We start from the raw sequence: 21,338 nt of genomic DNA, 5'->3' as shown, positions 1-21,338 counted from the left end.
GCAGCTGAGTGCTGTTTTTAAGTCCGCAATGGGAAATCTAAGCACAGATGGGAGTAAAAAAGCAGAAGAATGTCAAGATATGAATATTTTTCACTTAACAATCATCGGGAAAGTTTACGCCCCACCATTTTAAATTTTACCAGCCGTCAATGTTATTTCCGTTGCATATGTTTGTAATAAAAAATAGAAAGAGCCAGCACACAAGCTCGCCAAAGGCAGACCTATTGGCTTTGGCAATGCTTGTTGATAATGATTCTGAACATCTTAAAAAACAAGCAACCCACATCTGCTTTATATAAAATCATTGAAAATAGACCTGACACCTACTTTTTTGCCAGCTCTTCAGAAATCTCCTCCAAAGATCGCCCTTTTGTTTCTGGTACAAACAGTATTGTAAATCCAAGTGATGCTAGACTCATAACTGAGTAGATGAAAAACATCCATGGAAGGCCAATAAGCTCTACAAAAAAGAAAAATGCATTTTTGTTAGCTAAACTGTGTAATATATAAATATACACACACATACATACATACATACACACACATGAAAATCAAGTGGTAGATTTAGGGAGTGCAGTTAACCACCAGAAATGGCTATCTACAACCTACAACCTAAGGAGTGACTTAGACAGTGTTTTTAGTTGTTTTTCCCACACAGGTCTAATTTCCATGGTGTTTGAAGAAATTAATTTTGATTTTCCTGAAAAGTATTTCCTATTGACAGTAACGATCATAAAGGCATTTAAAGGTAACATGAAAATCCGAAAATATCAGCAATGCCTCTAGCGTTCACCTGCAGATCTTCAAATCCCCACTTCAGCTCAACTCCCTAAGACTGCACAGGTAACATACTAGCCCACCATTCTCATTGCTCCAGATAAAGGGCTAAATAGGAGTATTTAAGATGGTGGTCTATCTTGTGTGAATACTTGCCTGATGATCCCATGAGTTGCTTCAAGGCTTCCTGAAGTACGCCAGTGCTATAAAAGAGCACAAGTGTGCTATATCTTAGTAGATTTTATGCATATCTGCTCTCTCCCTTTCATGCAAAGCAGCGCAACACAGCAAGGTGTCTTCCTACATTGAGTTGCGTGAAAGGTTAGTAAATCTGCCCCTAAAAATGTCTTGTAATGAGTTGGGTGGAGTAAGGCTTTAAATGACCTGGGACTTAGCAGCTGTTTAGCTTACCTCCTATCTGCTGGCCTATTCAGGACTCGTCGATCCTGGCTCATTGAGATCTCAACATTGGTTCTGTTCCCCCTCGAGCTTACCAGGCAGTGACTGTGGATGTGCCAGTCAAGAAGATCCTCAACCTCTAGTTAATTGGTGAGACGTGCCCCGACTCTTACAGAAGTTATAAAGATTCCTAACATTAGAAATCTCGCTGGTATTCCTGTGAGATCATGTGCAGGGAGATGATGTGTCATGAGTTTCTCTACACAGGGGCTCAAATGCCACTCAAATTATGCTTAGTCCCACCACAGCATCCAGTATGGGACAGTGCGTCAGTCAGTTAATGTGAGCCAGTGGTTGCTGGTGGGCACACCAGCACTCATGTTTGGGTGCCAGCACTTATTTTTCCTCATCAAACTTTTATCTAGAGTAGAATCTAGAATATGAGATGGACACAAGTCTACGCACGTCAACATTCAATATTGATGGCCATGGGCTGCTGGGCGCAACTTTGAGCCCTGGCACCTATTTTTTTCTTTACAAATTAAGAACTGTGTCAGCCCTTGGATACCTTGATTTTGAGTGACTGCATTTCATTCCTGTGCACATGTATAGATCCACTTTGCAATTAATCCCTCAAAGTTAGAAACTAGAAGTCACTTGAATTTAGCAGTAACTTCTAGTGCCCATGTATGCTAGGTTGTCCTCACAAGTGTTCCATAAAGAAACGTATTTAAAGTGGCAATATTGACAGCTTTGGCATATTTGTGCCATGGAAAACAAGAGCCAATCTTCAGAGCAGCAAAAATGAAAAACATTTTTCATTTTGAAGCCACATCCGTCAGCTGACGGACTTTGGAAGCAGCTGCAGCTGACTCAAGAGGTGCATGTAATGAGGACTCGGGGTACTGCAGCTCTGTGAAGACTTCAAGACAAAGGCTCCGACTCAAGTGGGACATCTAGTAATGTCATGTGACACTGCAGCTCTTTTAAAGATGTCAAGCAGTTGTGTTTCATTCGAGCGGAACATTTTTTTAACAGTGACATTTTATTGATCTGTTTCTGCATATAAGTACATCTGATATTCACAATTATATCGGACAGGATTTTCTAGGACAGTAGCAGTAGATCCTGTAAATTACTTAGCCACTCTTGTATGTTCTGCTTCACAGTTCAGTATGTATGTGAAATGATATACAATAAACTACTAAGCTCAAATCTCCCATCCCTCCCCCTAACATTTTCGAATCTAAAGTTCGCACCCATCTTTTGTGTATTTCGAGAGCTTGTTTAAAAAAAGATTCAATTTCTTAATAGTCCGCTCAACCCTTACCTTTTCCCCATCGATCAAGTAGAGCTCAAAGTGAAGTGGGTGAAAAATTCGAGGTTGACATTTTCATGTACGTATTTCTATTTATCTGCACCAGGCAGCAAACCTCAGTCGTCCCCTTTGTCAGAGTGAACACGTCCACGGATCACAAGCCTGGATAACAAGTTGTTAAGGACACCCCTTTGGATAGATACAAATGTAAGAAGCCCCACACCAGTTCAAAGTCCACCTTTCTATTAGTGATGTTAGCACTGAAGTTTTCCATTGGTAGAAGAATCCACAGACGAGCTTCCCAAATGTATAACAAGTGGGCGCTTGATTTGCGCTAGTGGATGGCACCGGTGATCTGCGCTGCCCCCAAGCAGTACCACATAAACATTTTATGCGCTCTAGACTGGCCTTTCAACAACAGGGAACCTCTCCAAAGTAGGGTTACCAGACACTCAAAAGGGATTGGGTATGCCAGAACTAGTTTAAGGTGCATATTTATACTCCGTTTGCGCCGAATTTGCTTCGTTTTTTTCGACGCAAATTCTACGCAAAACTAACTCCATATTTATACTTTGGCGTTAGACGCGTCTAGCGCCAAAGTTCATGGAGTTAGCGTCATTTTTTGGCGTGAACACCTTCCTTGCGTTAATGAGATGCAAGGTAGGCGTTCCCGTCTTAAAAAATGACTCCCAGGCATGTGCGTGGTATTTATACTCCCGGGCAAAAATCACACCCGGGAGTGGGCGGGGCAAAAAACCCCGCATTTGCGCCTCTTTTTAACGCCTGGGTCAGGGCAGGCGTTAAGGGACCTGTGGGCTCAGAATGAGCCCAGAGGTGCCCTCTCCTGCCCCCAGGGACACCCCCTGCCACCCTTGCCCACCCCAGGGAGGACCCCTAAGGATGGAGGGACCCATCCCAGGGAAGAAAAGGTAAGTTGTGGTAAGTATTTTTTTTTATTTTTTTTGTGGCATAGGGGGGCCTGATTTGTGCCCCCCTACATGCCACTATGCCCAATGACCATGCCCAGGGGACATAAGTCCCCTGGCAATGGCCATTGGGCAAGGGGGCATGACTCCTGTCTTTGCTAAGACAGGAGTCATGTTAATGGCGTCTGGGCGCCCAAAAAAAATGGCGCAAATCGGGTTAAGACGATTTTTTTGCCTCAGCCTGACTTGCCCCATTTTGGGAAGCCCAAACGCCATTTTTCCCTACGCCGGCGCTGCCTGGTGTACGTGGTTTTTTTTCACGCACACCTGGCAGCGCCGGTCGGCTAACGCCATTCAATAAATACGGCGCCCGCATTGCGCTTCAGAATGGCGTTAGCCGGCGCTAATTTTTTGGGCGCAAAACTGCGTTAGCGCAGTTTTGCGTCAAAAAGTATAAATATGGCCCTAAGTGTTTTCACCACTTCTTTGTTTAAAATCTCCTCTAGCTCCACAGCCTCCAACAGAGTCTACTAGCAGCTGGTATTGCACTTCTTTTCCCAGAGAGCAACAGACATTTTTATGAAAATCTTTCCATATATTACCCCATTACGGTTTGGTTAATTCTGTGTTAGTCAAGCCCTGCAATTTAAGCTTATGGTAAAGTTGTTGGGCGTGGCCTTGGGTGAGTAGGGCTGATATACTCTTAGAGCCTACTGTTGGTGTACAACTTGCTCAAAAGCAGTAAAGTCTGTGGTGGCTTCCTCTCTGATTCCTGGTTACAGCACCAATATCGTAATTCAGTACATCGGAATAGTTCCCTTTCCACAATGTGGAAGTCTCTTTTACAATCAGTAAAATACGTAATTTCTCCTTTGCTGAAAAGGTCAGAGGTAATGGTGCAGTTCCCTTTTAGCTAGGGTGTGAAGGGAACCGATTTAACGCCGCAGTAAACCCGGGGTTGTAGTGAATGGGCTTATGGGGGACGGATATGTAGTAAGTCGTTCAGTGTATCCCATATCTTAGGTGTAGTGGCTGCTGGTGTGCTACGGTAGCTATTGACAGGGCGGTCTTGTTTTGATTTCCAAATTGAATTTCAATGTGATGGGCTCATTACTGCTTTATTCACAGAGGCAACTCTTTTTAGGCTCTCTGGCACTCCACTCAGGGAGGACTCTAAGCTGGGCCACTTTACAACTTAGGGCCAGATGTAGGAAAATCCTGCATTGCGACTCTCAAATTGCGAGTCGCAATGCAGGATGGTGTCCCTGACACCATCTGCGAGTCGCAAGGGGGTCGCAAAGGCCCAGCCCATTAATATTAAGGTTACCGACTCGCAAAATGGGAATAGGGCATCGCAATGTGGGTTTTGCGCGTCGCAAACACGCGTAAAACCATTGGTACATCTGGCCCCTGGTTTCAGATTTGGTAGAGCTAGACCTCCCTTTTCTTTAGGCTGGCACAGCAGAGCATATGAAACCTGCAGGTGTTTATTTTGCCATTTGTATTTCAAGATGTTTTCTTAGCTGCTATAAAGGAATTTTCTGTAAGAGTAACTGGCAAGGCCTGGAATAGCTACAGAGGTTTAGGTAGTAGGGTTATCTTAATTGACCCTTCCTTTCCACAAGATCGACAATCCCATCCATCTGTTGAGGTCTTATATGATTTTAGAAAGAATGGGGGGAGAGGATTTGCAGAAAATACACCCTTAGGGATGGAGGTAATGACTGCTCCCAAGTATCACCCAGAATTTCGTATTGGCCCTCAAAGCTTCCACTTGTATAGGGGGTAGTGTTAAGTTTAATATTACAGATTTTTACCTTTTTACATAAAACCTAGATACATTTTCATATTCACTTAGGAGGGTCTGCAGGCAGGGAAGGGACGTCTCTGGGTCTGGCAAACTCTGTAGAACATTGTCAACAACATAATTTTATGCACATACAGAGCAAACTATAAGACTAGGACTCTGATTCTGTTATTGCCTGTAATTCTGACCTCCAGGGGCCCTATAGAAAGGGCAAACAAAAGGAGAAATTGGGCAACTCTGACATGACCCCCTGCTAAGAACCAAAGAAGATGACAAGCCACCATTAAAAGCAATTGCTAGTTTGTGAGCATATGAGTTATGAAAGTAGAGCCAAATCCTGCCCTCTGGAGGATAATTTCCATAAAGTTCCAGTCCACCCGGTCAAATGGCTTTTCTGCATGGAATGTCACAAGGCCTGCTAGCATTGCGAATGGTCATCAATGTAGTGCAAATACCCTGCTGGGCATCGCAGACGGTCGTTGCTGGAGTTTTGCATTCCAAGTCACTGTGGCCTGTCGATGCTGTAGTGCAAAGTGCAGAGCTTGCGTTGTTGAGTCTTGCTGGCAGTCACTGTGGCACAATGAGTCGGGTTCACTGGAACTTCGCATTGGAGTGTGGTGTGGTGAGGAAGGCAAGGTCTTGGAGCGAACAGTCCCATTAGCAGTCGCAAAGAGCCCAAAACTTCAGGATTACCCCAATTCTTTGAGGAGCTCTACTGATGCCATATCAAGGGTCCAGGACCTGAGAGCACCTTCTTGGGGTCAGGAACTAACTCCAGCAGACGTCAGCAGGGCTCAGGCAGGACCAGTTGCAGATCCAGGAAGCAGGAGAGCTGAGCAGATGCACGAAGGCTCTGGAGCTTCTTTAATTTGTATAGCTCAGAACAGGAGATCAGTGAGCTGACCCTTGGAGTCATTTCAGCCTGGGATGAAGGGTGCAGGTCCAGTCTTCAGGGCAGAGGCAATAGGGAGGCAGAGTAGCAAGACAACAAAGATTCTGGCAGCAAAGCAGCACAGCAGTCCTTCTTCTGTAGCATTCACAGGTTCAGATGTGTACTGAAGAGGGTGTCTGAAGATCCTATTTTTATACCTAGTGTCTTCTTTGAAGTAGAAGTTTCTAGAGAATTTGTATTGAAGTTCTTGAATTTTCCTGCCGTCCCTGCCTGGTTTCCAAGCTGGCTTCATGAACAATGTAGGGGTGAGAAGTTCTGTGTGTGAAAGCATAGTCCAGCCTATTGATTTGCAAGTGGGGCTGTGCTTAGCTCTGCCCTCCATCTTGCCAGTGATGGCCCATCCAGGCACACCTAATCCCTTTATTGAGTGGAAGTCTGGGAGAAATAAACGAAGTCCAACTGCCAACTACACCCAGTCATGTGACCCACAAACAGGCTACAGGCCCCAAATAGGGCAGGAAAACATCAACTTTCTAAAAGAGGCATTTTCGAAATTGTAACTTAACATTCGACTTTACCATTAAGAGGATTTTTAATTACAATTTTTCAGACACCAAACATGAAATATTTCCCTGTTCCCAATCAAACGCTAGCACTTATTGAATGTAATAAGGCAAACCAATGTTATCCTACTGTAGAGGTAGGTGTCACAGTAGAGAAATATTTTAATTTAGGAGTTTTTCACTACTAGGACCTGCCAAATGTAAAAGTACACGTCCAACCCTTTAATTGCATTGTACCCTGCTCTAAGGGCCAACTAGGGCCTACCTTAGGGGTGATTTATATGTAATAGAAAGAGAGATTAGGGCTTGGCAACGGGGCTATATTAGTAATTCATATTAGCAGCTTAAAAATGCTTTCAGAATGCAATGGCAGACCTGGGATACATTTTAAGGGGTTACTTAAGTGGGTGGCACAATAAGTGCAGCAAGCCCAACAGCAGCATTTAATTTATGTGCCCTGGGTATATGGTATACTACTTTACTAGAGACACAAATAAATTAAATATGCCAATCATGTGTGGGTCAATTTTACCTTTTTTATCTGAGTTTTTTTTGTTGGCCTTTACGACTCTGTGCACTTTACTACTGCTAACTAGTGCTAAAGTGCTTGAGCTCTTATCTTAAAAAATGTTAGATAAGCTTACATCCAATTAGCATATTTTATTTAATTGTAAGACCCTAGTAAAATGGCACTGCCTATGTCCTGGGCCTGTAAGTTAATTCCTACTAGTGGGCCTGCAGCACTGGTTGTGCCCCCCCCTTATGTAGCACAAAAACATGTCTAAGGCCTGCCATTGCAGCTTGTGTGTTTGCAGTTTTACACTGCCATTTCGACCTGGCAAAATAAACCCTTTGCCAGGCCTAAACCTTCATTTTCTACTACATATGTCACCCCTGAGGTAGGACCCGGACCGACCAAAGAGCATGATGTAATTTATTTAAAACGTTGGACATGTCCTTTTGAGGTTAAATGTCCTTTTAGTGAAATCTCTTAAATTCATTTTTCACTACTCCATGGCCTACCTCTCCATAGGCTAACATGAGAGTTACCTTTTTACAATTTGTAAGTGCAACTTCCAAATGGGACCAGGTAACCAGTTTATATTTGGTGTCTCTGGAATTGTAATGAAAAATCCTAACTCATGGTGAGATCGGATTTTAAATTACAATTTTAAAGATGTTAAAAATGCCACTTTTGGAACGTTGTCATTTCCCTGCCTTAGCCATTTGGTGCCTGCAGCCTGCCTCTGGGTGTAGTTGACAGATGGGCTTTGTGTATTCCTCTTAGTCAGTCACACAAAATGGGGAGCTTAAGTGTGACTAGGTGGGCCATCACTGGCAGTATGGGAGGAAGGAGCATGACCTGGCCTCACTTTCACTTGAATAGATTGTTTCCTGTCTGCACACAAAGAGCTGCATACCCTTTGTAGTCAGTCTAGAGCCTGGCCCAGAAAGGCAGGGCACCTGTGCATTTCAAAGGCATGCCTGGGCATATGTAATGGACTTCAGACATCTCCGCTTCAGTACACCTCTGGACCTGTGGAAACTCTGCCAGGAAGAAGGACTGTTGCCTGCTGCCCTCTTGCCTGGGTGAGAAGGACTGGACTTGCAGCCCTGGAACCCAGTACCCAGAGTGACTCCAAAGGCTAGTTGTCTGGTCTCCTAATCTCAAGCGTCAGGGACACAACAGGCTTCCAACAACCTTACATCTGCACCTGGACTCTGCCATCTGTGAATCTTCCTTCCCAAGTGCTGCCACCTCCGTCCTGGACCTTTGGAAGTGGGCCTAAGGTGCTTGCCCTCTAGATCTAGCAGAACCAACACATCTCTTCTACTGCATGGCACAACCTCGAGCAGAACTGACACTTCTTCGCTGTTGCGTGGATTGTACCTGTTGCAAAGACCCGCATCACCTCCGCAGCCCACAGCGCCTTCGAAGCAGTCACTGTATGGTGCTTCTTTTGTGCAGGCCCTTCCATCCCTTTGTTGACAACAGTCTCGTCGATGATACTGGACTCCACATCGCAGCTCACAATTCATCAGAACTGACGTATCGCTGTGACTCTGCGTCGCATCCTCGTTGCCGGACTTCTTACTGCAAACACTGTTGATGGGATCCTCAACAATGATGCAGGCCCTCACATGGCAGCCTTGCCACACCTCGGAACTATTGCTTTGACTGTGTGATGCATCTTTAATGCGGATCCTGAAACGGTTCATAAATCACATTTTAAGGTGCTTTGTTTAGCAGGCCTAACAGGGTTCCTGTAACCAACCCATGCTCCACCGCAGTTGGCCTGAACTTGTGACTTTTCCCCAGACCGGCACAACCAGATGTTCACAGTTAGCACTTTGTGCTTTTTGGTGCTATTTTCACTAACATTGCATATCTCTGGTTCTACTGATTGCCTTGTTCTCATTTTGGTTTTGTTTTATTTATCAAGTTTTTCTCTATTTCTCTAAATTGGTGTGGGATCCTTTTTGTGTTAAGGTTTCACTGTATTACTGTTTGCAGAATTGCACAAATACTTTACACATTGCCTCTAAGTTAAGCCTGACTGCTCTTTGCCAAGCTACCTAAAGGTTGAGCACAGATTAATTTGGGGTTGGGTTGTGTCTCACCCTGACAAAGACTGTGGTTGCTGCTTGATCAGGGCTCACACCCAAGTAAACCAACAACTCAATTTCTTACAACAACTCTCGGACCACACTGGAATACTGATAATAAAGAACACATTTGGTTGACATGGTTTGGTGCTTTAATTAATGGTTTATGGAGAAGATGAGACTGCACTTTTAGAAGTACTTGCTGTTGCTCTATTACTTTCAAGAATGATCTTTCATGTTTTTTAAGGGGCAGTCAGTGCTCCTTCACACACTAACTGGTGCTTTCCTCCCACCCCCACTAACACTTTACACATGCTCATATCCGATTTATTATAATTAGTCGTACTTGCTGTATGTTTAACACCAGTTCCTTACCTCACCTTGAATAGAGACTGCCACCTACACTTTTAGTTTAGGAAATGATTTTGGTCCCTTTTCGTTCCCTTAGTCCTCCATGTCCTCCAGCATTTTCATTTTTTTCACCTTTCTTGCAATACCTAACCTTTCTCTCCAACCCTCTCAGATTTTGTCAACCTTACTTAAGAATATCCTGGGACTACTGTGAAACTCCAGGTTGGGTGTTCGCAGTATCTACCTTCACATAGGTCGAGAAACTTGGAAGTGAATTGGATATGGTAACTCTACGTCTCTAAAATGCCCCTGGGTGTAGTTACCAAGAATACACAATTAGGCTTTATAACCTTATCATGACATGGAGACTTTCTCTTTTTTACAATGGATTTTGGTAATTTATTCCTTTATAATAATATACAGCATAATTGTATGTACCATATTAGAAATAAAGATACAGCTATTTAAAAAGGCAGTTTCTTTCTGTGTCCAGAGGTATCACAGAGGACCTCTGTCTTTCATTCTATCAGTGGACCCTAGAAAGAGGGGACCATGGGCAACTGCCCACTTAAACCCATACCTTAAAATGTATTTAGGGTGATCACTGGAGTAGCTCCACAGGATGATTAAGGAGGGGTTCTTTGGGGTGGGTCTTCCAGACAGTACAAGCTATCTGATTACGAAACACGTATTGTGGGCTTAGTAGGAACATAAAGGGTCTTGAATCCCACCCATTGATTACCATTGGTTGGCTTTACTGGCACTCATATTTGCTTTCTTTCTACTTGATGGATTTCCTAGTTTCAGCTTGTCTATCTTGTATTTGGCCCTCCCATGGAGCGTAGCCTCTTTACCATCTCTCTAATTGGCTAGCTTGTATCCTTCCACTGCTCATTTATAGAGAGTTACTTTTGCCTTTTTGCTTACGCACTCCATGAAAGTGCATGTTGTTTTCAGCTCTCCCCCCACCCTTCATGTCCTGTGTTTTGTTAAATGGTCATGATGCAAATGTCAACCCCCAATTCCACTCAAAGCCCTCCTGCTCATTAAACAACTCATTGACTGGCAAATGAGGAACATCGCTCATGTTTGCTAGTGCGAAACAAGTCCAAAACACCTTTATGCAGCAAACAATCCAAAGGAAACATTCATATTTCTTTATTGTGCTGAATGACTAATTAGTAACACTGCATCTCATTACTGTGTTCATAACCATCTGCACTCAGGTCTGCAACTCTTCTTTAGACAGGTGAAACTGGCCTCACACCAAGAACTCTTAAAAAAAAACACTGCTCATGTCACAAGTTACATCTCCACTATCAATTTCTAGACTGCTTACTGCACACATCAGTGCTATGTATCTTATCACAGTACTAAACTGCTCTTTACACAGACATCTTCATACTTCAATATCACTGCAAACCTTTCAAAAGCTAATGCTCCTTGTGATCCTGGGCTGAGGGACAGAATAATACTCCCTGATATATTTTCCATTTTTACATTCTATGTGATGACTTTGCCGCTTTAACTCTCTGCTCTGCAAAAGCAGCTAACTGAAATTATCGCATTTGACCTGCCATACGAAGGCATTAGAGGGGTTCACAACTTTTCAATTAACGTTCAGTGCTCGTAGCAGGAAAGCGACAGACCCTTTCAATGTTAAAGTGAGCGGCTGGAGATGTATGTGATATTGTTTTAACAACTGTATCAATATTAAAACATGCATAAAAATGCATATCTATCTATCTATATATTCATACAGGGGCTTTTGTTCAGCCTTCTATTACCATTGGTCTGCTTAACTAGCACAGGCTTTCGCATTTTGCTTCTGTCCACACCATACAACATGGAGTTACGGGTCTACTCAGTTCAGCAACTCGCTCTCTTCACTGTTTGTGATGGCATTTGGCTTGTGCACATATGCACATCCATCTAAACAATTAGCCCACTCCAGTGCCAGGTATAGTAGGCCAAACTTTGCTTTTATTTCATTTTTTTTTAATTGTTTACATTATTTTGTGATGGGTCATTATGTACTTTTTTGGAAACATATATACACCAATTTCAGACTAGCATTTTCTTACTTTCATATTTTGAAAGCCTACCACTTATGTCTCCAAAAAACTGCAGATTTGCCCAGATTTGTCCAGCCGGGCCAATTGACTTTAACAACACTTGTTTAACTTAAAATTCTAATTCCAGCCCCTCGCCGCTACTCTTCCACATGCTTTAATATACTCTGTGGGCTTTAACCACGTCATCTTCAGCCCATCCCTTTCATTCGATCCTGGGCCTGCCTTTCAAAATTCCCTTGATTTCGTAGGTAAATTATTTACGTTTGTCCCGACCTTGAGGCCTCTTTGTTATGCCTTGCCGGCTGACCCTATTACATGGATTATTGCACAATCGACCGGATACCATAGTGTGGCCCACTATTATTTCTTTTGCCTTGCTGTTTCTCGCTGCGTGGACGTATGTTGTTTCTTCTTCTTGCTTGATTTGTGCATGCTGCTGTTTCTTTGTGGTGTCTTCACACAAAGGCATCAAGCTGGATTTATTTCATAATTTTTTGTTAAAAGGTTCATATAGCGCAAACTTGATCAGAGGAGCACTTAAGTTTCATTTAGCATGAACTTGGTCGGAGGAGCGTTTTATGTGACTATCTTAAGTTTCATATAGCGCAACTTCGATCAGAGGAGCGCTTTACATGAGGACCACTTTACAAGTTTAGCAGCTGGAAAATAAACAAACTGGAGCATTCACAACAGAAATAAATACCGAAATCCTCAAAGCGGCTCTCCCGGCACAGCGCGAGAGCCTATACTACAATAGTTTTTGTCCACAACTCAGCCTGTGATGGTCCTTCGACAATGGGACCATCACCAAACCATCCAGTACGACACACTCTCTCTGTCTAAGTCACCTCTGGGTCCCCGCTCTAGGTTGGGGAGGAACCCCAAAATAGTAGCCTTCCAGCCATTCAGTGTCTTTTTAAATTCTCTCATGGTTGAATTTTTTGTTTTATAGCTGGTAGTAGTTTGTGTTTTAAGGGCCTTGTTTGTAATAGTATTGTAGGGGGCCTGCTAAGCCTGAAAATATGTAAAGCACTGTGCTTTCTATGGACTACATATATGGTTACACTGCATTACTTTCTGCCATTCTCTTTTCATGTTGTTATGTTCTTTAGGGGCTAACTACATGGCTATATGCCTCTGTTACTTACAAATGCTATCTTTACTATGGTGTCCTGCCATTATGTTTTCATGTCATGATGCCCTTGAGGGGCTGATTGTATGGTTACATGACCATGTTTCTTCCAAATGTTATTTTAATGGTGGTACCCTATAGGGGCTGTTCTGAGCATTACAGTCAAGGTACTACAATATTCACTGCACTTGGTTTGCGGGGCATTCCTTTTACAAAACATTATTGTCCATAACTCACCGCATGGCCTACTCTTTCTGTCTAGGTCATCTCTGAATCCCCACACTAGGTTGGGGGGGACTCCAAAATAGTAATATAAAAAAAATATAATAAATAATGGCAATATTTTCATTTTTTTGCTGCAGATAGAGAAAGACGTTAAATGGAAGTGCTATATTTATATACAGGGCCACTGGAATTATGTGGCAGAGAGGACCAAATTATGCAGCTGGGTTGACCAATTTATGTGGAAAGAAAAGTTCAGTTATGCATTTCTAATGCCTATAGCTCTAACTCATGGTAATGCAAGACCTATTGTATTGCAAATGCTTGTTTTTACTTTCCAATTCCTTTTGTTAAAGACAATTCAGCAACTGAAGTTTATTTTTAAGACGCACCTGTAGGCAACTTTTAGCTCTCTTACACCTATTGTGGACAATACCACTGCTTACAGTCAGCTGTGTGCCACTCATTGCTTACAGTCGGTTAGCTTTTGTTAGCTTTTTGTCTATCTTATTTGCTTGCACATTATTTGATGGCTTTTATTCCTATTCTTGTGATTGTTTCGCTCCTGGAGCATAGATTCTTTACCATTTTTGACTGGATGATTTGTCCCCACATTAGGGAACTACTTTTTAGTTCTTGTGCAACATGCCTTGTTGTCAAGACTTATTCTGAAATCACCAAAAATGTACAGTCTTCCCATTGCTTACTATTCATTGGCTTTATTGTCGGTCTCATTTGCTTGCTTCTTATTTGATGGTTTGTCTTTCCAATCTTCTGTTTGTCCCTTCCCTGTGGTATAGCCTCTTTACCATTCTTTTGATTGGATGGTTCGTATCCTTTCACTCTCACATTTAGGGAACTACTTTTTATTTTACCACTCTAGAAGAGTGCATGCATTTTTTGTCTCTCTACCTTATATGCTACTTCGCTCCGCTAAACATTCACCACACCCTTGCTGAACCCTCCCCCCCTTTTTTATGTATTTTTATTTCAGGGAGTATCAGCTGCTATTAGCAACCAGTCAGCTCCACAGCACAGAAAGCATTTCCACCCCAAAAACATTTCATTATTTATTTTCACATTCAAATAGCGTGTGCTGTTGTTGATCAGTAACTAAAAAAAGCATAGAAAATTGCACCAGTGGCGTGACACAAGTGGGCATATGTAATTTAGAATGCACCCAACAGTGGAATGACAAAGGCTGCGTCATTGCTGTTTTTCTTTTCATTTTTCCCAAATGCTGTACAAAATCAACTGAAATTTGTTTGATTTTTCCCCAATGCTGCACAGAATCTGCAATGCTAAGTTGTCCAAAAGATGAGACGTATTGCCTTTGCCAATGCTTGTTGCACATTTGTACTATATTTTTCTTGCCTGGGAATGTTTACTTGACAAGCTGAAACCATGCAGAGGAGTTCTCCTTATGAACGTTTCTGTTTTGAAAATTTCAATAAAAATATTAAAGGAAAAAAAGATTACCAATAAATAAATAAACGCCTGTCATCAACATTATATGTGAACATATTTTCCACACAATTACTCACATGTGGATGCCTTCCAATAGTGGAGAAACTCAGCTCACTACAAGAAGTGTTCTGTTTATTAGTCACTGACTTGAAGAGCATTCAGGCTGCCTTAGCCACCCCCATTCCAAATCAGTCGGTTAACCACCAAGGGAGCAGTGACACCTCCAAAGTATCCTGGAAGCTAATCCAGAAATGGCTAAGGAAAGCTCCAACAAACTAGCCCCTCAAACTCAGTAGTAGCAGGAACAGGAGAACCCAACACACCTGTCAGTAACCCGAATTGTTTTGGGATACAGCTTACGAGCCTCTCCTTCGAAGTTCAAGGTAATGACAAACTGATGTCACAAAGGGCTAAAAGGCATCTGAAAAAGCATGCAAAACTCAACTCAAGGACCAGCAGCGCCGTCTTTCAGTTGGATTTAATCGGCATACAGGCCTACCAAGGACATGAAGAAAGGAAGGAGGCCCCCAAGCCCAACTTTCAATCTGCACAACCAGTTTTAAACACCGTCCACAAGCTGTTTCCAATCTTCCAAAACAAACTCTCTAGCAACAATCTCCACTGGTCAGAATCTACTCATAATGCACAATGTTCCTGGACACCGGAGGCTCTGGGAAGTGGGGCTGACCCCCCCCCACTGAGCTTAAATTGGCACAGCAAAAGATCAAACGCCTCAGACAGCACAGAGATTGGATGACACGTATCTCCAAATAACTCCTCAAGGGGGATAACGCTCATGTTGATCAATCTGAGCCATCTGGTCAAATCTTGAAACATATCCCAGACTTGGCACATTACACTTCTGATGACCTGCTACGTGTTCATTTCAGGATACTAAGCAGCCATACAACTAAAGAATCTACAGTTGTCACCTGGTAAAACAGTGAACAAGCCCAGAAGATAGTGATGGAGGAGGAACAGTTTGCTAACTGGGGGATCCTTTCTGGTTAGAGACCCACAACAAGAAAGGTATTCATATATATTGACGGAAAACGTCAGCACCTAGCCAGTTCAATCTCAAGGGAGTTGCATACTAAGAGGAACATCAATTAGACACCCTAACAAACACCCATGCACCCTGAAAATGTGGTGCTCCGTTGATCCAAATAAGCAAACTGTAGCGAGTAGAATTATCACAGACATTCCAGATTCACACCAAGAAAATGACTGGGGTGGCTAGCCTCCAACCTGGCAGGGCGCAACTGGACCTGCTCCTAGCCCCACCAGACAGAACAGGGTTGATCCCAACATCCCTGCCCCAGTGAAGACCCTTTAAGTAATTTCATAAAATGTTGCAGGGCTAAAGACCACCATAAACAACAAAGAAGCGCTAGCATTCCTTCAGAGGGGGATCTGCTATGTTTGCAACAGAATTGGATCACAGCTCCGTTATTAATCTGGTTTTGCGGAAATCCAATATTCTGCCAAGAAGAATTGTATTTTGTAAATTTGCGCCTTTTTTTATTCAAAAAGTGGCGCAAACGCGGCGCTAAAAAAGTAAAAATATGGGCAGGCAGACTCTCGGACCGTCTTTCCATTTATGTAAATCTGGCACTAGCTGTACCTTTTGCAAAAATCAAACTCACCATTGACCTGGCCCAGGCAGTGCTTCTCGAGGGAATAAATATGAATAGTAACAATGTATGCATATTACAAATACATTTATATTTCAGCAGCAAAGACAAACCAAGAGTATACAAGAAGGGAGAGCCTGTGGGTACTTTAGAAGATCTATTCTATTCCCACACCTTCAGTGAGCATAATTATTGTCGACCTAAAATACAATTACCTCGGTATGTGGTTACCAAATCATGCAAAGTCAAAATTGCATATCACTCACATGGAAAAGAAAGGAAAAGCAGAAACTTACGCTTTGTACAAACTTCATTCCAATTGCACAACCCACAAACAATACAGAGGGTAATAAGAGCTAAACCCCTGCCAACCATCAGCTATGGCCATCTTGCTTTTCCTGTGAACATATTTCACAAACTTAATTGGACAAACTGTTTTCACACGTCAATGCCTGCCAACTGTCGAGAAACTCAGCTCTCACTAATTTACAGAATATTCAGGCTCCCCTAGCCACCTCCAAGCCTCCCGAGGAACCGATCTGCAGGGGGGGGCAAAATGTGGCCAATACATGGCTTCAATCCAAAATCTGCTAGGTCACCCTTTGTAACACCTGGGTATAGACTCAGTTTTAACAACCTCCGGCCTCTCTAATCGTCATTTGACACGTATAGCTATGGCTGCAAAACATTCCTCCACGCATACTTACCTCCTGCACAGTCACTCCCGCAATTAGCTCTCTGCACTCTTAGACGTTGCTGTAATTGAGCCCTCATACAAAATAGGGGGGGGGGGAGGCATTTATTGGACGAGCACTTGCAATATGGCGGAGGTCCTAGGGCCTAAGAAGTACTGTGGCGCATCGGAGCCAGACACTGCAAAAGAGGGATGTGCAAACGAATGGCTGGAACATCAGTTGTGTTAGTAAGAAGTTACCGCGCATCACTAATTGTTGCTGCAGGAATGGTTAAGAATGTACTTTTATGTACGGTACCGAATTCTTTTTATATAATTTTTATTATATAAGGCATTTTTATTGAGTGTGTTTCATAAAATGATATATTTTCTCATCACACGGTTTATAAAGTTTTAATTATTGAGATATTTCGGTATTTTAAACTGTCTATTATGCTACGTGATGTTCCTTTTTGTGACGATTTTAATTAATTGAAATAACAACGTATTACTTACGCTAGCTCACAAATGGATTCATGCTCAAGGAAGGTCTTAGTTTCATATGTAACAAAGGCCCACATTACTAAAAGTTTGCATTAACATTTGTACACCACGACGTTGTGCTTTGAAGTGCAAAGCAGCACCGGTGGTTTCTTCGCGAGGGCAGGGGGCGAGGGAGCGTTAGCCCCCTCACCCCCACCCGCAGCAGGCCCCCACAGGAAAAAATAACAATGAAACGTTTTCATTGTCATTTTATTTTTACCAATGTACGCAGTACGCACTGCAGCAGCCCTGAACCCGGAGACGTGATGAAATAGTATTCAGACTTGGAAATATCCCATTGGCAAAAATTACAAATGAATTTACAAATGATTTCTGGATTTTTGTGAACATTTTACAAAAGTTCAAAGTATTGATGAGCGACACACGTTTGATCACATTTTGAACCTACTAGTACATCATGAATATGATTCAGGACTTATTGGAAATCAACGCCATTCCAACATGACATAATGATCTGTGAGAAGCGTATTGGTACATTATTTACCAACGCAGTTTTTCTATGATTTTTTTCATGATGGATGACGTGAGGTAAGAGCATAAACAGATTATAGGTTTGGCTTACGGAATTCTGCTCGTTGCAGGCATATCCAAAATTCTTATGCATGTGTAACTGTAGAGGACAAGTGGAGTTGACAGTGGACATGCTGACTTTGTGAATGGTTAGATATCAACGTTGCGCTTCATGAGTGGATAGTTTCAGCCACAGTACCAGTCCTATGTTGTCGTGAGAATTCATTGGTGCCCCTTTAGAAAGATATCCGATATTCACAGAAATCATTTCAGTTAGACAATATTGCCTGACGAAGGTTAAGCGACCTTCTGAGGTCATACAGGCCCCATTACAATTATTTATAGAATATGATGTGTCATAGGTGATTAGAAATGTAATAACAGGATTTTAAACATTTGATAGTAAATAAAGATTTTCCTTCTGTTTATGAGGCCATAACATTTGTGGAATCTTAGTTTTTAGTCAATCCAGGACTTTTATTATGTCCTTTGCATTTATTAATATTGAATTTATAAAGCCATCATACCCAAAGATTCTGGCCAAAAACCCAAGACTTGCTGAAGGTATCACACATGACTGGAGTGCATGTGTGTTTGAATGTGGGTAGTTCATGTCTGTATGTGTTCCTTTGTGTGTTATTTGCGTTTGTAGGTGTTCACAGCAGTAACAGATGTTCACAGCAGCCACTGTTAATTTATTGATCTAATAAGGACAATGATCATTTTAGAATGGAAAATGGAAAAGTTGAAAAGGGATAACAAAGAGCAGGTGAGTGCAACCATACCCTCCCAAAAAATAAAAAAATAAATACAAATTCACATGTAAAACAGTAGGTGGGATGGAGAGCAGGACAGGAAGCGGGGTGTGGAGTGTGGGAAGAGGTGAAAGTAGATAGCGTGGAGGAGGGCTACAGCAACAAGCAGAGGAAACAGCAAGGAAATACATGCACTCCCATTGGAGTGCCAAATATTATATTAAAAAAAGAGTTACATAGTGTCAACAGTGGATGTACACACTCTCATCAGATAAGAACACTGTGATTCTAAAATGCTCCTGGTTGAGACAAACAGAAAATATGAAGAAATCCACTGAATTACAAGAGCTGAAATAGACAATTAACTCATCCAATCAGAAGCAAACGGTTGATCCAAAGATCACTCTAAGAATGTGTTTGTGTAAAGGAAATAGGTCCTTCCAAAAGACAGCTAAAGCTGTCTGTAGCTGAGACCTAAAAAGGACTGGATGAGTATCTAATATCTGAAACATGATGACCTGAGGCATCTCCCTGTGCTCACTATTAGCACATTAATATCTTCCCTTTATTGTATCACACCATGTGCCCTATTGCCAGTGCTTTTTTAAATGTATGATTTTTCTTATTAGTAATGAAAACAATAAAAACAAATCCAAAGGTAAAAAAAAAGTCAGTCGGACTGTGCGCAATACAGTACTGAGTATTAACCTTAATTAGAATGTTCACTTGCGAGCGCGGTTTATATAATTGTGCCAAGATGAAACTAATTGTGCCAACATTTCTACGTCCCACGCAATCAGCCATAATTCATTTCACTGCATATTGACAATATTGGGACCGTCACTGATAGTACAGTGTGCAAAATTAGACAAAAGGTGCACACTTTCTACTTTTCATAGGGAATCGATATCAAGGCAAGTATTAATTAGCAGAGTTAACCCTTGTCAAAAGGTCCAGGCCTGACCAAGCTAATTTTGCAATATATTTTGCAATATATGAGGTTATATAAATTGCTCATTTGGAGTCAGTGTGTAATCCTAACAAAACTTGAAAATAAAACATTGATCTTTATATCTTGATTTTGATAACAATCTGGGCTAAAGGATAGCTTAAGTGACACGAGTTTTATTGGCAGTGCTTAATTTGTAAATAAAAATGTGCCGGTACCCAAAGCTCTCCTCTGAAACACGCCTGCTGCAACTCAATTTGCGTGCATGGAATACTGAGGCTGTGTAATCCTGAAGCCATCTCTGTCCTCTTAACTCCATTTACAGCCACTTCACGTCCCTTCAGCTCACTCTTGCAGCTTTCTTTCTTTGTGATGCTTTTTCGTTTTTTTCTTCCTCCGTCTTTCCCGTATGTGTCTTTTGCTCGCAGTAAATGCCTGAGGCAGAAAAATAAGTCTTGTCCCTCAAAAAAGAGTGCCAGTGTCCCGCACTGGAAACCACTGGATCAAATTAAGCACTGACTATTGCAAATCTCACTGGGCCCCATACTGTGCGTAATCTATGTTCATTTAGTGCACAACTGTGCACTAAACTGTACATCATCCAGGGCTAAACTCATACACAGCAGCTAGCTTTCACTTGAAACATCATCGAGTTTATATGCAAGGCGCCTCACCCATTGCTCCCCTACGGTGCATCACCCACTGTTCCTTAAGGCACATAACCCAGTGCTCCTGTAAACTGTATGAGTGTTCCCCTGAGGGGCATCACCAGTGCTCTCGTGATGGCCATCATTGGTGCTCCCCTAATGCACAAGACTCTATCCTCCCCTGCTGTACGTCATCCTGTGTACCTAATACACATCACCTTGCGTCCATGCTGCACATCATTACTTATTCTACGTATGCACATTATACTGTGCCTCCTGCTGCACAGGGTTATGCTTGACTGTTTGTCTATGTGCACTGATGCCTAATTGTGTGGTGATCTGAATGTATGGCTATAGGTGTATCTGTTGATGTGCATATGTGTATATGTGCATGCTCTTTTTGTGCCTGTTCGTGTTCTTGCTCGTTTTGTGCCTGTGGGCCCATATACTATGCTAAAGTAAAAATACTGGCTATGTTAGTTGGTCTCAGTTTGTCTCTACAGCCTTCACTGTATAATGTTCTTATGATGCAATATTTTGCCCGTGTTTATAGCAACAGAAAGGACTGCCTGGGCTGAAAATAATGATGGTAATATTGCTTGAACATGCTGTAACGTTGTTGACATCTGTTTTAGGCTGCAGATTGTGAGTTTGAATCCAGTGAGAGTTGCCAGTTTGTGTGGCTGAGGGTGGGGGCTGGTAGACTTCTCCTCCCATTGGCTCCCGCACCACTCTCTAAGTGAATAAACAAGATCAAATTGCACACACAAGGAATGTGTGGACTTCAGATGACCCAGACTGTAGAAGAAACAGAATCTATTTGTCTCGGTTAGGATCATAGGCCACATGTTCAACTATCTCTCATTCCTCTTCATTCCACTGCAGGAATAAGTGCAGCTCTACGACTGCAGGGACATGAGTGCAAACCACTAATCATAACTCACAACAAACACCAAAACACTTCCCACGTGGACCAAACTCGCATCCCACATCTTACCAAACAGACACAATAATTTTAAGTTCAGATGACCGCCTCATCCGGTGAATGAAGTGTTATATCGATGTAATTA

General features: G+C 42.3%; 1 protein-coding gene across 1 annotated transcript in view; it reads right to left on the bottom strand.

Annotated features, from left to right (window-relative positions):
* The window catches only part of SLC2A12 (solute carrier family 2 member 12), a 423,646-nt gene that overhangs the window by 44,673 nt on the left and 357,635 nt on the right, over positions 1 to 21,338 (bottom strand). The window contains exon 4 of the mRNA XM_069235156.1: positions 328 to 460. Within this exon, the coding sequence (XP_069091257.1) occupies positions 328 to 460 (133 nt within the window). The remainder of the gene's footprint in view (positions 1 to 327; positions 461 to 21,338) is intronic.

Source organism: Pleurodeles waltl, chromosome 5 (genome assembly GCF_031143425.1).
Source record: "Pleurodeles waltl isolate 20211129_DDA chromosome 5, aPleWal1.hap1.20221129, whole genome shotgun sequence".
NCBI classification, from domain to species: Eukaryota; Metazoa; Chordata; class Amphibia; order Caudata; family Salamandridae; genus Pleurodeles; species Pleurodeles waltl.
The sequence above is the reverse complement of the archived record's forward strand: the minus strand, read 5'-3'. Positions and strand labels throughout refer to the sequence as shown.